Genomic DNA, 13,931 nt, shown 5'->3' on the forward strand with positions numbered 1-13,931 from the left:
TGCCCCGGCGGTGGGCCGCTCTTGACCCTTGTCAGCGGCTCGTCGATTGGGAGCCGCAGAGGAGTGGGAACGGTGAGGAAGCGGCGGGTGAGGGAAGGGGGAGAGACCGAGACCGGGGACGGGTACCGGGGAGATGGGGGCCCGGGGACGAGCTCCAGCTCCGGGCAGCTGCAGGGCCGGTGCTTCTTTGTTATCCCGTCGCGGCCTGGTCAGCTGGGCCGCCGGAAAGTTGCTGCTTCATCCTCGGGGGAGCGAGAGTCAGTCCTCGCCCAGCCCGAGCCCCGGGGCCGTAACACCGGGTTCTCCCCACCACTCCCTGGAGTCAGAAAGCGGCTGGGACCCGGGGCCTTGGGAGGGGGGGGTGGGGGAAAATCCCACAGTCACCGTGAGTCGACGAACAGGGTTTCGGTTTCGGTTTGTGGAGCCGCGGCCTCACGTCCGGTGCGGGCGCCCGGGGGGGGGGGGGGGGTCGGAGAGGGAGCAGCCCTGGTTCCAGGCCCCAGGTCGTCCCCATTCCTCCTTTTTACAGAGCCTTCATTAAGCTAAGAGTCTGTCCCATCTCCCCATCCCTCGCTCCAGTAGATTATTCGATGTTTTTCTGAGGCTATTTCCTGGCATCACCATTTGTTTCTGGACTCTTGAATTTAGACATTTGAAACTTGCTATGTAAACACTTGGAATGGGAATTCTGTCATGGTGCAGCAGCAGCTTCTGACCAGTAGGGGCTCTGTGTCACTGCCATCTTGTACATGAAAACATCATGTCTTTCTGCTGTGAGCAGCAGGAATCATGAGGCAATGCTTACATTGAGTTGGCAGAGATGCTGTTTTTTAGCAATGAGATTGTGACCCAGGAAGCTTGGCAGGCTATGTATCACTGAAATGCAAGACTTTGCATGTAAATATATTGTAAATGAATATAACATGTGGTGCCCCTTATGTTTTGAGAATGTCGCAGTACTGGCTGAGCTTTAGCACTTTTAGATGGCTTGAGGTGATTGGAGAGAGCTTGTGTTTGTTCTTGTTCCTAATGAATGCGCACAGTGCTATTGGTGATCATGTCAAGGTGCTTGGCTGTAACGATATTAATGATGCAAAATGTCATGATGCTAATAAGCTCAATAGAGAGATTAAATCTACATTCGTCCCCAAGTCTCATAATTAGCACAGCTGTGATCCTAAATCTTTTTCATAATGGGATAAAGTCATTCACGGAGAGATGGTTTTGTCTGGACTTGTACCAATGGATGCTAGATCCAGTGCCCTTCAACAAATCAGTGACTATATCCTTTTGGCCTTGAGAGGATATTGCACTGAGTTGACATTTAATGAACCAATTTAGTAGGAAGTCGTATTATTGCCTACACAATGGCATGGTGACAGAATAGTATTCAATATGAATTCTCCAGGTAAGGGTCAGAAGGAATGGTGGATGGTCAGTAATGGTCTTGAGAGAGCACTGTCAAGAATTGTATTGGGGGAGTGCTGCTGAGGCATGGGATTAAGAATCTGGTTTCAGGCAGTGCCCGAGTGCTGTTGTAGTCTCGGCCCACCAAACGGGAGACTCCAATAAGCCTGAAAACTGCTGATTCATCTCACTGATATCATGGTTCTTTAGGCCATCACATTTATAAATATTGGAGCAAGCAAAAAGGAACAGCATAGATAATCCTTGTGAGAAACATGTAGAACAGGCCGTGATTTCATAGATCATGGAGGTGTTCTAAGGGGCTTACCTGAGCCTTGTATTACTTTCATTGATTTACATTGCGCTAAGCAGTCACGGAGTTGGTGGGGGGGATGCATAGTGTGTGGTTAAATCATAGATTGTATCCAGAATGTGTTCTCCAGTTGCAAGGTTCATCCATAGATGAATAGAGGGATGAGACAAGATTGTCAACTGCCGTTCAGCTATTCAATGTGATCTTTACTGATGGGTTGGATGGCATGATACGAATGATCTTGGAGTATCGGTTTGAAACATTTCTGCATGAACTGTGGTGCTTTTTTCATTGCCGATTCTTGACGAAACTGGGATATACTGCACTGCAGTCACCTGCTCGAGCAGTGGGCTGGCCAATGGAGTATGAGAAAGTGTACCACTATCTGTGTACAACAGAGGATGTCAGGAATTTATTGGAAGCATCCTTTATTCCAAATGTCAGTTCCGATTGATTTCAGAGGGTCCAGTCCTGGTGAACAGGAAAGTTTTCATACAATCCTTCAGGAGCATTCTGGGAGGATGCTAAAGATTGACCTGTCACGTCAATAATCGTAAAGTAACATTGTGCCTTAGGCTAAACAATTCTGTCATTATTTGGAGCTTCATTCCAGTTACAGATTGATCAGTGTATTTTTGTGGATTTTTTAGAGTAGAGGGAATCCTCCACTGGAATGAGTATGATGGTAGTGCCTTCCTGCTATTAAAATATAATAGATATCCCGATAGTTTAATGTTATGTGTTTTGAAATGGCCATCTCATGGATAGAGAGTTATACTCACTCCTTGTCTATGACAGATCCCATCATTAACAAAAGCTTCCCACTTGGGAGGCCTGATTGTAACACTTTAGTGGATGAGTTTTCAGTGGGTTAAAATTGGGCCCATGATGTCCGCCGTCCTCAATTTGGAACAATTTAATTGTGATCTTTCTCAGCCTGGAAGAGAATTAACTACAAAACATGCTTTCACTTTCTCTCCCAGACACTGCAGTTGACAACCTCACTGGCTTTTATTTGCAAAGTATTTGTCAGACATTTTGTGGCAGTCCTAAATTAGCAAGATAAAGTTCCAGTGTGTGTGAGAGACTCGGAGAATCCACATTTTTTTTGCTGGTAAAGGAATGAGTTAAAAATAAAAATGATTTTCGGCATAAGATGGCTGCTGTTGGTTCCAACAGCTCTGAGTCAACCGTCACATTGACTCAGCTGATCTTGGTGCTTGTTCTGCTCTTGAAACTCTGATTTGACACCTGGCTCTGTCTTTATGGATGAGCGAAGATGGGCTAAATGTCCACCTCCATCAGTGTTGATCTTCTGACCCCAAGCTGCTGCTATCTGAATGCTGCATGGATGCTTGCTGCTGTTGTCAGTATTAATAAGATATTAGTCCAGACACTATCATAGTTTTGTTGCAGCAGATTATCACTTCATTAACCAATTTCCTTTTTCTGTTTCCAGATTTTTTGATCTAGTTTAAGAACACAATGGTGAGTGACTGAGATTTAATTGCGCATAAGCTTAGATTTGACTTTAACAGGAAAAAATATTTACTGTATTCAGACCAGTTACAGTGGAAACTGAGGTATAGTGGGGAAGGAGCTCCAAGACTTAAGTAAAACAGCTGACTGAAAAAACAGGTAGTGCATGTTCCAGTAATCTGTACTAGTATTGCTCATGTTAAGGCTTGTAGTAGCTGTGAATTAGCATATTGAACCCACCACCACTCTGCTATGGGATGTGTGTTTTTGGCTGTTATTCCATATGCATCAAGTTGCTTATCTCCATCAGGCTGATGCACCCATCTCTATGGAGAGCAGAGTTTTCCCAACATTAGGGAAGGCGTTTCCCCTGTTATTTGGCAACCACTGAATGTGATCTGGGAGTAGATGCCTCAGCATTGATGGTGTGGAAACCTCACGGAAGAGGGGAAAGTGACTGGAGGCAAGGAGGAGAAGGGAGCCATGACCTTGTTTAGAAAAATGCAATGTGTAATGCTAATTCTTATTTTGTTTGCCTTTGCAGTCTCGAAGGTATGACTCGCGAACGACCATATTCTCGCCAGAAGGTGAGATGCTCTGCGTGACAGCCTTCTATAAAATGAAGGGTCTGACTGATTTAATGGTGTGTGCTGTATTGTTGCTGTTCAGTTGTGTATTTCAGTCAAATACAAACTTCTCTTTTGCTGAAATAACAGGGCGGCTCTATCAAGTGGAATATGCCATGGAAGCCATTGGTCACGCCGGAACCTGCCTGGGGATCTTAGCGAACGATGGTGTTCTGTTGGCTGCAGAGAGACGCAACATACACAAGCTACTGGATGAAGTCTTCTTTTCTGAAAAAATATATAAACTAAATGAGTACGTGTAAACTCAGACACATAACGGATCTATTGACTTGTATCAGGACAACCCGAGATAACATTAGTAATAATCTTTGAGTAATGTAAACTTGGCTTGTGTTCCCTTGAGTTTAGAAGACTGAGGGATGAAATGATAAAGGTGTTTGAAATGGTAAAGGGTTTCGAAAAGTAGATAGAGAGACTATTTTCTTTGGTGGGGGAGTCTAGAACAAGTGGGTATAATGTTAAAATTGGAGCTGGGCTGTACAGGAGGGAAATCAGGAAGAAAGGGGATTTGAGGTGCAGATCCTCCATGATCTAATTGAATGGTGGAGGAGCTGAATGGCCTACTCTTCCTATGTTCTGTGCAGCAAGCAGCCATGAGAGGGAGCTAGTTGTCAAGTATATGGTTATAGTGTACATCTTTGGCCTCCTTATCTCGAGAGACAATGGGTAAGCGCCTGGAGGTGGTCAGTGGTTTGTGAAGCAGCACCTGGAGTGGCTATAAAGGCCAATTCTAGAGTGACAGGCTCTTCCACAGGTGCTGCAGAGAAATTTGTTTGTCGGGGCTGTTGCACAGTTGGCTCTCCCCTTGCGCCTCTGTCTTTTTTCCTGCCAACTACTAAGTCTCTTCGACTCACCACATTTTAGCCCTGTCTTTATGGCTGCCCGCCAGCTCTGGCGAACGCTGGCAACTGACTCCCACGACTTGTGATCAATGTCACAGGATTTCATGTCGCGTTTGCAGACGTCTTTAAAGCGGAGACATGGACGGCCGGTAGGTCTGATACCAGTGGCGAGCTCGCTGTACAATGTGTCTTTGGGGATCCTGCCATCTTCCATGCGGCTCACATGGCCAAGCCATCTCAAGCGCTGCTGACTCAGTAGTGTGCACAAGCTGGGGATGTTGGCCGCCTCGAGGATTTCTGTGTTGGAGATACGGTCCTGCCACCTGATGCCAAGTATTCTCCGGAGGCAGCGAAGATGGAATGAATTGAGACATTGCTCTTGGCTGACATACGTTGTCCAGGCCTCGCTGCCATAGAGCAAGGTACTGAGGACACAGGCCTGATACACTTGGACTTTTGTGTTCTGTGTCAGTGCGCCATTTTCCCACTCTCTCTTGGCCAGTCTGGACATAGCAGTGGAAGCCTTTCCCATGCGCTTGTTGATTTCTGCATCTAGAGACAGGTTACTGGTGATAGTTGAGCCTAGGTAGGTGAACTCTTGAACCACTTCCAGAGCGTGGTCGCCAATATTGATGGATGGAGCATTTCTGACGTCCTGTCCCATGATGTTCGTTTTCTTGAGGCTGATGGTTAGGCCAAATTCATTGCAGGCAGCCGCAAACCTGTCGATGAGACTCAGCAGGCACTCTTCAGCAGCATCGTCAGCAAAGAGGAGTTCCCTGATGAGGACTTTCCGTACTTTGGACTTCGCTCTTAGACGGGCAAGGTTGAACAACCTGCCCCCTGATCTTGTGTGGAGGAAAATTCCTTCTTCAGAGGACTTGAACACATGTGAAAGCAACAGGGAGAAGAAAATCCCAAACAGTGTGGGTGCGAGAACACAGCCCTTTTTCATGCCACTCAGGATAGGAAAGGGCTCTGATGAGGAGCCACCGTGTTGAATTGTGCCTTTCATATTGTCATGGAATGAGGTGATGATACTTAGTAGCTTTGGTGGGCATCCAATCTTTTCTAGTGGTCTGAAGAGACCACGTTTGCTGACGAGGTCAAAGGGTTTGGTGAGATCAATGAAAGCAACGTAGAGGGGCATCTGTTGTTCACGGCATTTCTCCTGTATCTGACGAAGGGAGAACAGCATGTCAACGGTCAATCTCTCTATAATGTTAAAATTGGAGCTGGGCTGTATAGGAGGGAAATCAGGAAGAAAGGGGATTTTAGGTGCAGATCCTCCATGATCTAATTGAATGGTGGAGGAGCTGAATGGCCTACTCTTCCTATGTTCTGTGCAGCAAGCAGCCATGAGAGGGAGCTAGTTGTCAAGTATTTGGTTATAGTGTAAATGCACAGAAAACCTTAAATGGCCTCACAGTTAACTTTGTTTTATTTAGACAGTTGCCCAACAGAGTTAATTTTAATAGATTACCACCAGCAGTGGAATGTTCTATATTGTCATTTTTATACTGTAGATTTCACATGTATATGCAAATACTTTTTTGTTGGGTGTTAATACTTAAAGCATCATGTGATATAAACTTAATTGACCAATTTCTATAACATCTGTCTCCCAGTGATATGGCTTGTAGTGTCGCAGGAATAACATCTGATGCCAATGTTCTTACGAATGAGCTGCGATTGATTGCCCAAAGGTAAGAGTAATTATTTTTGCATTGAGATCATGCCAGCCTCCCCTCTGAAATAGTCATCTTCCCACAATCTAATTTCATTTGCAGCAGTTCATTTTCGAAAATTCTAATTGTTCGATGCCAAACTGCTTCTTGAAGCCTGTTGCACCTGCACTGGGCATCTTGCTGCTCATGGATACTTCCACCAGTTTAAAAGTTCCCAGTGCAGAACCAAGAAGTCTCAGTCGAAGCATCTGCAATCCCTTATTTCTTTTCTGGTGGATACAGATACTTCTCCATGTACTGGCCCTTGGTACTGGGGATTCTTATACCAAATGTTGGCAGCAAGTAATCTTTTAGCAAGCACGGCATGGCCTCCTACTTGGCCGTAGCAATGTACCTAAACATCAACTTCACAAGAACGCCTACTCCAGCTGCATAGCATCTTTTTGGTCTTTTAAGTAAAACTGCCAGGTTATAGGCGCTTTAGTGACTTTAATACTTAGACACGTGCCTTGAGGCAGAGTACGATGGCTGTAGTTTGTCCTATTGACAGGAGGCACTGCAGCCAGTTGCCAAGGCTTCACCATCACCTCCCAAACCTGCAGCTTCCACCAACCAGGAGGATAAGGGAAGCAGGTGCATGGGAACACCATCACCTCCAAGTTCCCCTCCAAGTCGCACATCATCCTGGCCTTTTATTCATTCACTGGATGTTGGCATTGCTGGCATTTATTGCCCATCCCTACACAACTGAGTGGCTTGCTAGGCTGTTTCAGAGGGCTGTTAATCAATCACGTTGCTGTGGTTCTGGAGTCGCACACTGGTCGGACTGGGCTGGCACAGCAGATTTCCTTCCCGAAAGGACATTATTGAACCAGATGGGTTTTTAGAACAGTCTGGTAGTTACTAGATTTTAATTCCAGATTGATTTAATTAAATGAATTTAAATTAATCCATTGTCGGATGTGAACTTATGTCTCTAAATCATTAACCTGAGCTGCTTGATTACGAGTCCAGTTACATAACCGCTGTGCTACCGTACCCCAATGTGGAAATATATCGCCATTACTTCGTTACTGTGTCAAAATTTAGAAATCCCTCCCCAACATTTTGGGAGCACGCTCACCACAGGGAATGCAGAGGTTCAAGAAAGTGGCTCACCACCTTCTCTAGGGCGAATAGTGATGGCAACAAATGCCAGCCTTGCCAACAACACCCACATCCCGAGAATGAATAAACAAAAAAGTTTTAACTTAATGATGCAGGGAGAAACCAGCCTGACGTGAAGTAGTTTCTAGGTCCCAGAGGTGAGAATACACCACCTTGTACCTGTGGTTTTATAGTTTCGTGCTGAGCATGCAGAAGTGTCTTTCCATTTATGTCAGAAGTTCCAGTTACCAGAGCTTTTAAATAGATTGGGGGGGGCCATTTCCGCTGTTTGCACATTATAGCAGCACTGTAAGCGTGTTCTTTATGCCTGCTTACAATCTAAATAAAGAAGAGTAGAAATCTCCGCAGTGTCCAGGTTGCAATAATGGTCCGTTATATGTTCACAGATATCTCCTTCAGTACCAGGAACCAATTCCATGTGAGCAGTTGGTTACAACACTCTGTGATATCAAGCAGGCTTACACACAGTTCGGAGGTGAGGCAATTGGTAATGTAACTTTCAAAAAAAACATGGAGACTGTTTATAGCTAATGAGTTCTCTCTTACCCTGCATTTCTTAGCCTTAGAATAAGCCCTTCAAAGACGAATGCTGGGAGAATGTCTTCCATCCCTTTGGCTCTCCGTGAAGTGCTGAGGGAAATAGGACTTAGGAGCCATTAGGCCCATTGAGCCTACTCCACCATTCGATCAGATCATGGCTGTAGTCTCATCTCCACTTTCCTGTCTGCCCCCCCATAACCCTTGACATTGTGGCGCAGTGGTTAGCACCGCAGGATCACAGCTCCAGCGACCCGGGTTCAATTCTGGGTACTGCCTGTGTGGAGTTTGTAAGTTCTCCCTGTCTCTGCGTGGGTTTCCTCCAGGTGCTCCGGTTTCCTCCCACAGCCAAAAGACTTGCAGGTTGATAGGTAAATTGGCCATTATAAATTGCCCCTAGTATAGGTAGGTGGTAGGGAAATATAGAGACAGGTGGGGATTTGGTAGGAATATGGAATTAGTGTAGGATTAGTATAAATGGGTGGTTGATGGTCGACACAGACTCGGTGGGCCGAAGGGCCTGTTTCAGTGCTGTATCTCTAAACTAAACTAAACACCCGTGTCTATCAAAAATCTATCTAACTCAACCTTGAATAAATTCAATAACCCAGCTTCGCTGCTTTCTGGGCAAAAGAATTCCACAGACTAATGACCCTCAGAGAAAAGATTTCTCCTCATCTCCTTCTTAAAAGGAAAGCCCGTTATCTTTAAACTCTGTCCCCTAGTTCTAGTCCCCCCCCCTCCCGCCACCAAAGGAAACATCTTCCTGGTATCCACTCTTATCAAATCCTGTTAGGATCTTATATGTTTCAATAAGATCACCTCTCATTCTTCTAAACTCCAATGGGTATAGGCCCAACCTGTTCAATCTTATTTTAAACAAGCCCTTCATCCCCAGAATAAGTCGAGTGAACCTTCTCTGAACTGCTTCTAATGCAATTACATCCATCAACAAGGATCAGAATGCAGTATAGTGTAAGATAAAGTTAAGGGCACTTCAGGTAGCCGGTTAACATTGAGCCATACTAGAAGTGGTTTTCTTTGCAAACTTATAATGAAAATAAATGTAGTAAAGGAATCAATTAACTTTTTAAACCAAACTAATTCTAGGTTACTGTGTTACTCAGATTAACACGATCAACTATCTGTCACTGTTTTGCTTCTATACGTGACTATTTGTGAATAACCCTGTTTACTCCGCTACAAAAGCATCTGACATGACCGATACTTATTATCCTTTGAAGTGGTGTGGAGGCACAGTGAGATCCAGCGATTGTTTATTAGTCTCTTCGCTGAGACCATGTTATCCCAGATTATTTTGTGCAAGGACTGGTTTCATTTGATATTAAGTGTAAACTTATTATTGGAGCTGGTTTTCCATTGGACATAAGAAAAAGTGTCTGGAGAAGCCGGAGTTGTAATGCTGCCTTCCTAGAAATGAGAATTAGACCAAGGCCTCACCTGCCTGTTGAGTAAGGTGTTGGAATCCCATAGAGCTGTCTGAAAAAGAGCAGGCAGCTATCATGACTCATACTCCTGCCTCAGTCAATATCATGGAATAGGGGTGACCTTATTCCTTCCTCTCTGTGTGATGTTGCTTTGTGCAGAATGACTGCCTATGTAATCACTGTATGTGAAGCTCTTTGAGACATTTGAGAGACGAGATAAAGTGCTGAATAAATGCAGGTTGTTTTTTATATATATATATATATATACTCGTTAAACTTTCTGTAATGTCCTCTCTTGACAAGCTGTATTTCATAACTGACAGGAAAGCGTCCTTTTGGTGTTTCGCTGCTGTACATGGGATGGGATAAGCACTACGGCTATCAGTTGTATCAGAGTGACCCCAGTGGAAACTACGGAGGGTGGAAAGCCACATGCATTGGGAATAATAGTGCTGTAAGTACTTCAAGAGCTGCAGTGACTTTCTAAAGAGAGATGTAACAAGGTGTAGTGACATGTTGGTTTGATCTTTTACTAAGGTATTATGGTTTCCTAATATTTCTAATGCAATGTATGGAAGAATTGATTTATGGAGATTAAAATGGTGAATATTTCTAAACGAGAACATTGGGCTTACAGTGGAATCAAGATTTCAGGCAGGTTATAGCACGCTGTGAACTTGAGATTTAAATGGCTTTAGGTCCCTTATTCTGGATGAAGAGCAGCTCCATTTTGAGACATTTGCCCAGAAGAGAAAGTGAGCTGATTAGCAATTGGCTTTCCCTATACAGCAAAAGTTAACTGGCGACTGTATTCAGCAAATTCCCAACCATGTAATGCATTTGCAATTTTTGGTTATGTCAGTACAACCATACAAAAAGATGAGAAAAGGCCCATCAGATCCATCCATGCATCCTCCATTCAATAAATGGTGCATCTCAGTCCAACCTCCTTCCCAGCCACTGGTATTGCTAACTCCTGGGGTGAATAAAATAAATTCTGGCCAGATTCAGGAGAAACTCTGAAATTATTCCATAGGTCCTTAGTTCAGTCAGGTTACTTATTTTACTTCATAAATACTTAAGCTTAACTACATTGGAACTGTAATAGCCCTGTGTTAGGAACCCATTTCAAACTGAGTCCTGCATTAAACCTCTGTGTCTGTATTCTGTCCCACTCACCCATCAGTGTTTGCTTGGCAGCTCAGTCCTCCGATTTAAAATTTTCATCCTTCTATTCTAAGTCTCTACTACTCCCAAAATGTACAAGCTTCTTCAGCACTAAACTCTTTCCAGAACACTGATCCTTGTGCATCCTCCCTCTCTTCACAGTACTATTGGTGACTGCTTTCAGCCGTATAGGCCCTACCCTTTGCGATTTCCTCCCTGAATCCCTCTGCCTCTCCACCTCCGCCTTAAGACCCTCCTTAAAACCCATCTCTTTGTTATAGCTTTTGGCCATCCCATGTAACCTTTGGCTCAGCACCCATTTTTGTCTGATTTCCACATTTGCGACACACATTTTTCTCTGTTAAAGGTGCCCCATAAATGCAAGTTGCTGACTTATGTTTGGCCTCTGTGCCCTGGCGTAGGAAAGGGGATCAGCCAAAGTTCCAACCCTTGAAAACATCCATTAGCCACTGTTGGAAAGTGCCCATCTGTGGGTGTCGGGTAACTGCAGGCATGGGCTGTGCTGCTACTCCACAATCGGATCTCGCCATCGGAGCTCCTGGATATTTGTGGGAGCTTGAATTCTGCCAGATCCTATGGAGCCAGGGGCTAGCTTCAGGCACTGCCTTACTTGGCTGGGAGAGGGATCTTTTACAAACAGCACTGATCAGAGTTAAATGTGGAGAATTATGACAAATTATCAACAACATGTGTATTTATATACCATTAATGTAGTGAAACATCCAGAATTGCACGGGAATGAAATTAAAGGCTGAACCTTCCCAGTAAAGCAATTCTTTTATATATTATTTCCTGGTTCATACACAAATTCAGGATTCACTATGCTTTAGGTATCAATCATGGCTCAGTGGGTAGCATTCTCCCTTAGGAGCCAGCGGTTGTGGGTTCAGCTCCCACTCTAGAAGCATCAAGGCTGACGATCCGCTGCAATGCTGAGGGAGTGCTGCACTGTTAGAGGTGCCATATTTTGGATGAGAAGTTAAACTGAGGCTCCGTCTGCCCTCTCAGGTAGATGTAAAAGATCCCACGGCACTACTTCGAAGAAGAGCAGGGACGTTATCCCCGGTATCCTGGCCAATAATCATCTCTTAGCCAACATCACAATAGCAGATTATCTGGTCAATATCACTTTGCTGTTTGTAGGAGCTTGTTGTGTGCAAATTGGCTGCCCTGTTTCCTACATTACAACACTGACTACACTTCAAAAGTACTTCATTGGCTGTAAAGCGCTTTGGGATGTCCTGAGGTCGTGAAAGGCACTATGTAAATGCACGTTTTTTTTTCATTGGGCAGCTGCTTGGAAACTATACTTTGCACTTGTGTTAGATGGTAAACACTGCTTGAAGGTTTGAGTCATCGGGTGATGTGGTTGGTGATACCTTGAAGCCAGTAATTGAATTTTTTTGTTAATCTGGTCCAACTCATGTTGCAGGCTGCAGTATCTATGCTGAAACAAGACTTCAAAGAAGGCGATATGACTTTGGAGTCAGCGCTTGCATTAGCTATTAAAGTGTTGAATAAGACCATGGATGTCAGTAAACTATCGGCTGAAAAGGGTAAGGAGTCTTAGTGTTGTAACCTTCTACCCAGGTTCTGTTTAGCTTGCATGCCATAATTTAAAGGTCATATTCAAAGACAAATATTATCAAAGATCATGCTTAATTTCTTAATATCAAAGCCTAATTATATTCCTAGACATTTTCATTTTCTGAGAAGAAAGCAGCTGTATATAATGAAGCCTTAAGATTTTTTCAGAAAAATTGGAACAAAGCCTTGCTCAGTGATATCTGCACAGCTGGAAAGGGCCATTGGTTTTATAAATGCTGTACTAACCTCACCAATGTCTGGGATTAACCTCCCCATGGTGTGGTACGAGACTGTACAGCCCAGGTTGTTGCTGGTCCAGTTCCTGGTATGTGCTGAGTTATTTGCCTTGACCCTGATTGGTAGTTGGATGACAGCAGTTGACTGGCCCCAGCCTGGAGAGGTGAAGAGCCATTTTGAGCTCCCAGCCGCTCAGTCCTGTTGGACAAGTGAATGCTCAGTGAGGGCAGGGAACAGCACTACCAGCTGTCTCTGAGACACTAAATCAGTGTACTTAAAGCCTCTTGTACTGCCTTAGTGACCTACAATGTACCTATCTTAAAAGTTTATTGATCCACCAAATAAATGGAACAATTTAAAGTTGTTTCTTCATTTGTGTACCTGTATTCTTTTTTGATGAAGCCTCTTCCAAATTATTGAGTGTTCTTTAGAATTGAAATAACTTTTAGAATTTAAATATTTGACTTTGCCATGCAGTGGAAATTGCAACGTTAACCAGAGAAAACGGGAAAACATGCATAAAGGTTCTGAAACAGAAGGAAGTGGAGGTTTTGATTAAGCAACATGAGGAAGAAGAAGCAAAATCTGAGCGTGAGAAAAAAGAGAAGGAGCAAAAGGAAAAGGAGAAATAGAAAAGGCCCATGTTTGTGTTTGAGTAAAAACAAGTTTATTGAAAATCCAGTTGACTGCAGGTTCTCCAACATAGAATAGACTGTACCCAATACCATTCAACATTCTTGTACACTTCCGCACATTAATTGTATATGCACTAGGAATTGCCAGATGGGTTTTTAAATAAAGAGTAAAGACAAAAAAATGTGTTTTGATATATTTATTTTACACAAACTGTTAGCAATTTGAATACAGAAGTGATCCAGCAAACCTTGTACAGCAGAGTCATTATGTGGCTGGATGGTAAATGGAAGAGTTTGGTACTCTGAGCTGGGCTTGTGCTGCTGGGGAGGAGTACTGAGAACTTTTAGAGAATGATATCTTGCAATAGCCCGAAAAGGTGAACATGAGGGTGAGAATTTCGACTGATCCCACGGAAAAAGTGCATGATCATCATCTCAACGCTGGACAGTGTAGGAGTAAATTCCGGTTTGTAGGAAAGGCCGTGTGGCGGGATTGAACGTGAATAGCGCAAGGTGCTTTGGGTGGCACAGTGGTGCAGTTAGCACCGCAGCATCACCACTCCAGTGACCTGGATTCAGTTCTGGGTACTGCCTGTGCGGAGTTTGCAAGTTCTCCCTGTGACCGCTTGGGTTTCCGCCGGGTGCTGCGGTTTCCTCCCACAGCCAAAGACTTGCAGGTTGATAGGTAAATTGGCCATTGTAAATTGCCCCTAGTGTAGGTAGGTGGTAGGAGAATGGTGGGGATGTAGTAGGGAA

General features: G+C 44.1%; 1 protein-coding gene across 2 annotated transcripts; it reads left to right on the forward strand.

Moving 5' to 3' along the window:
• Positions 1-13,357, forward strand: psma4 (proteasome 20S subunit alpha 4). Of its 2 annotated transcripts, none has more exons than XM_068015316.1 (9): positions 1-72; positions 3,180-3,208; positions 3,744-3,786; positions 3,916-4,078; positions 6,317-6,394; positions 7,930-8,018; positions 9,852-9,982; positions 12,149-12,272; positions 13,018-13,357. In XM_068015316.1, exons 2-9 carry the CDS (start codon positions 3,206-3,208, stop codon positions 13,170-13,172), a joined length of 786 nt encoding a protein of 261 aa, XP_067871417.1. In that variant the 5' UTR covers positions 1-72; positions 3,180-3,205; the 3' UTR covers positions 13,173-13,357. The 2 variants fall into 2 exon arrangements, with proteins under 2 accessions (XP_067871417.1, XP_067871418.1); XM_068015317.1 differs by having other exon boundaries at positions 65-87.
• The last annotated feature ends 574 nt before the right edge of the window (positions 13,358-13,931 follow it).

Source organism: Heterodontus francisci, chromosome 35 (genome assembly GCF_036365525.1).
Source record: "Heterodontus francisci isolate sHetFra1 chromosome 35, sHetFra1.hap1, whole genome shotgun sequence".
Classification (NCBI taxonomy): Eukaryota; Metazoa; Chordata; class Chondrichthyes; order Heterodontiformes; family Heterodontidae; genus Heterodontus; species Heterodontus francisci.

Coding starts and splice junctions, on each gene's coding strand:
- psma4 (XM_068015316.1), top strand. Junction 6,395..7,929: donor CTGCGATTGATTGCCCAAAG/GTAAGAGTAATT, acceptor ATATGTTCACAG/ATATCTCCTTCAGTACCAGG. Junction 12,273..13,017: donor TAAACTATCGGCTGAAAAGG/GTAAGGAGTCTT, acceptor TTTGCCATGCAG/TGGAAATTGCAACGTTAACC.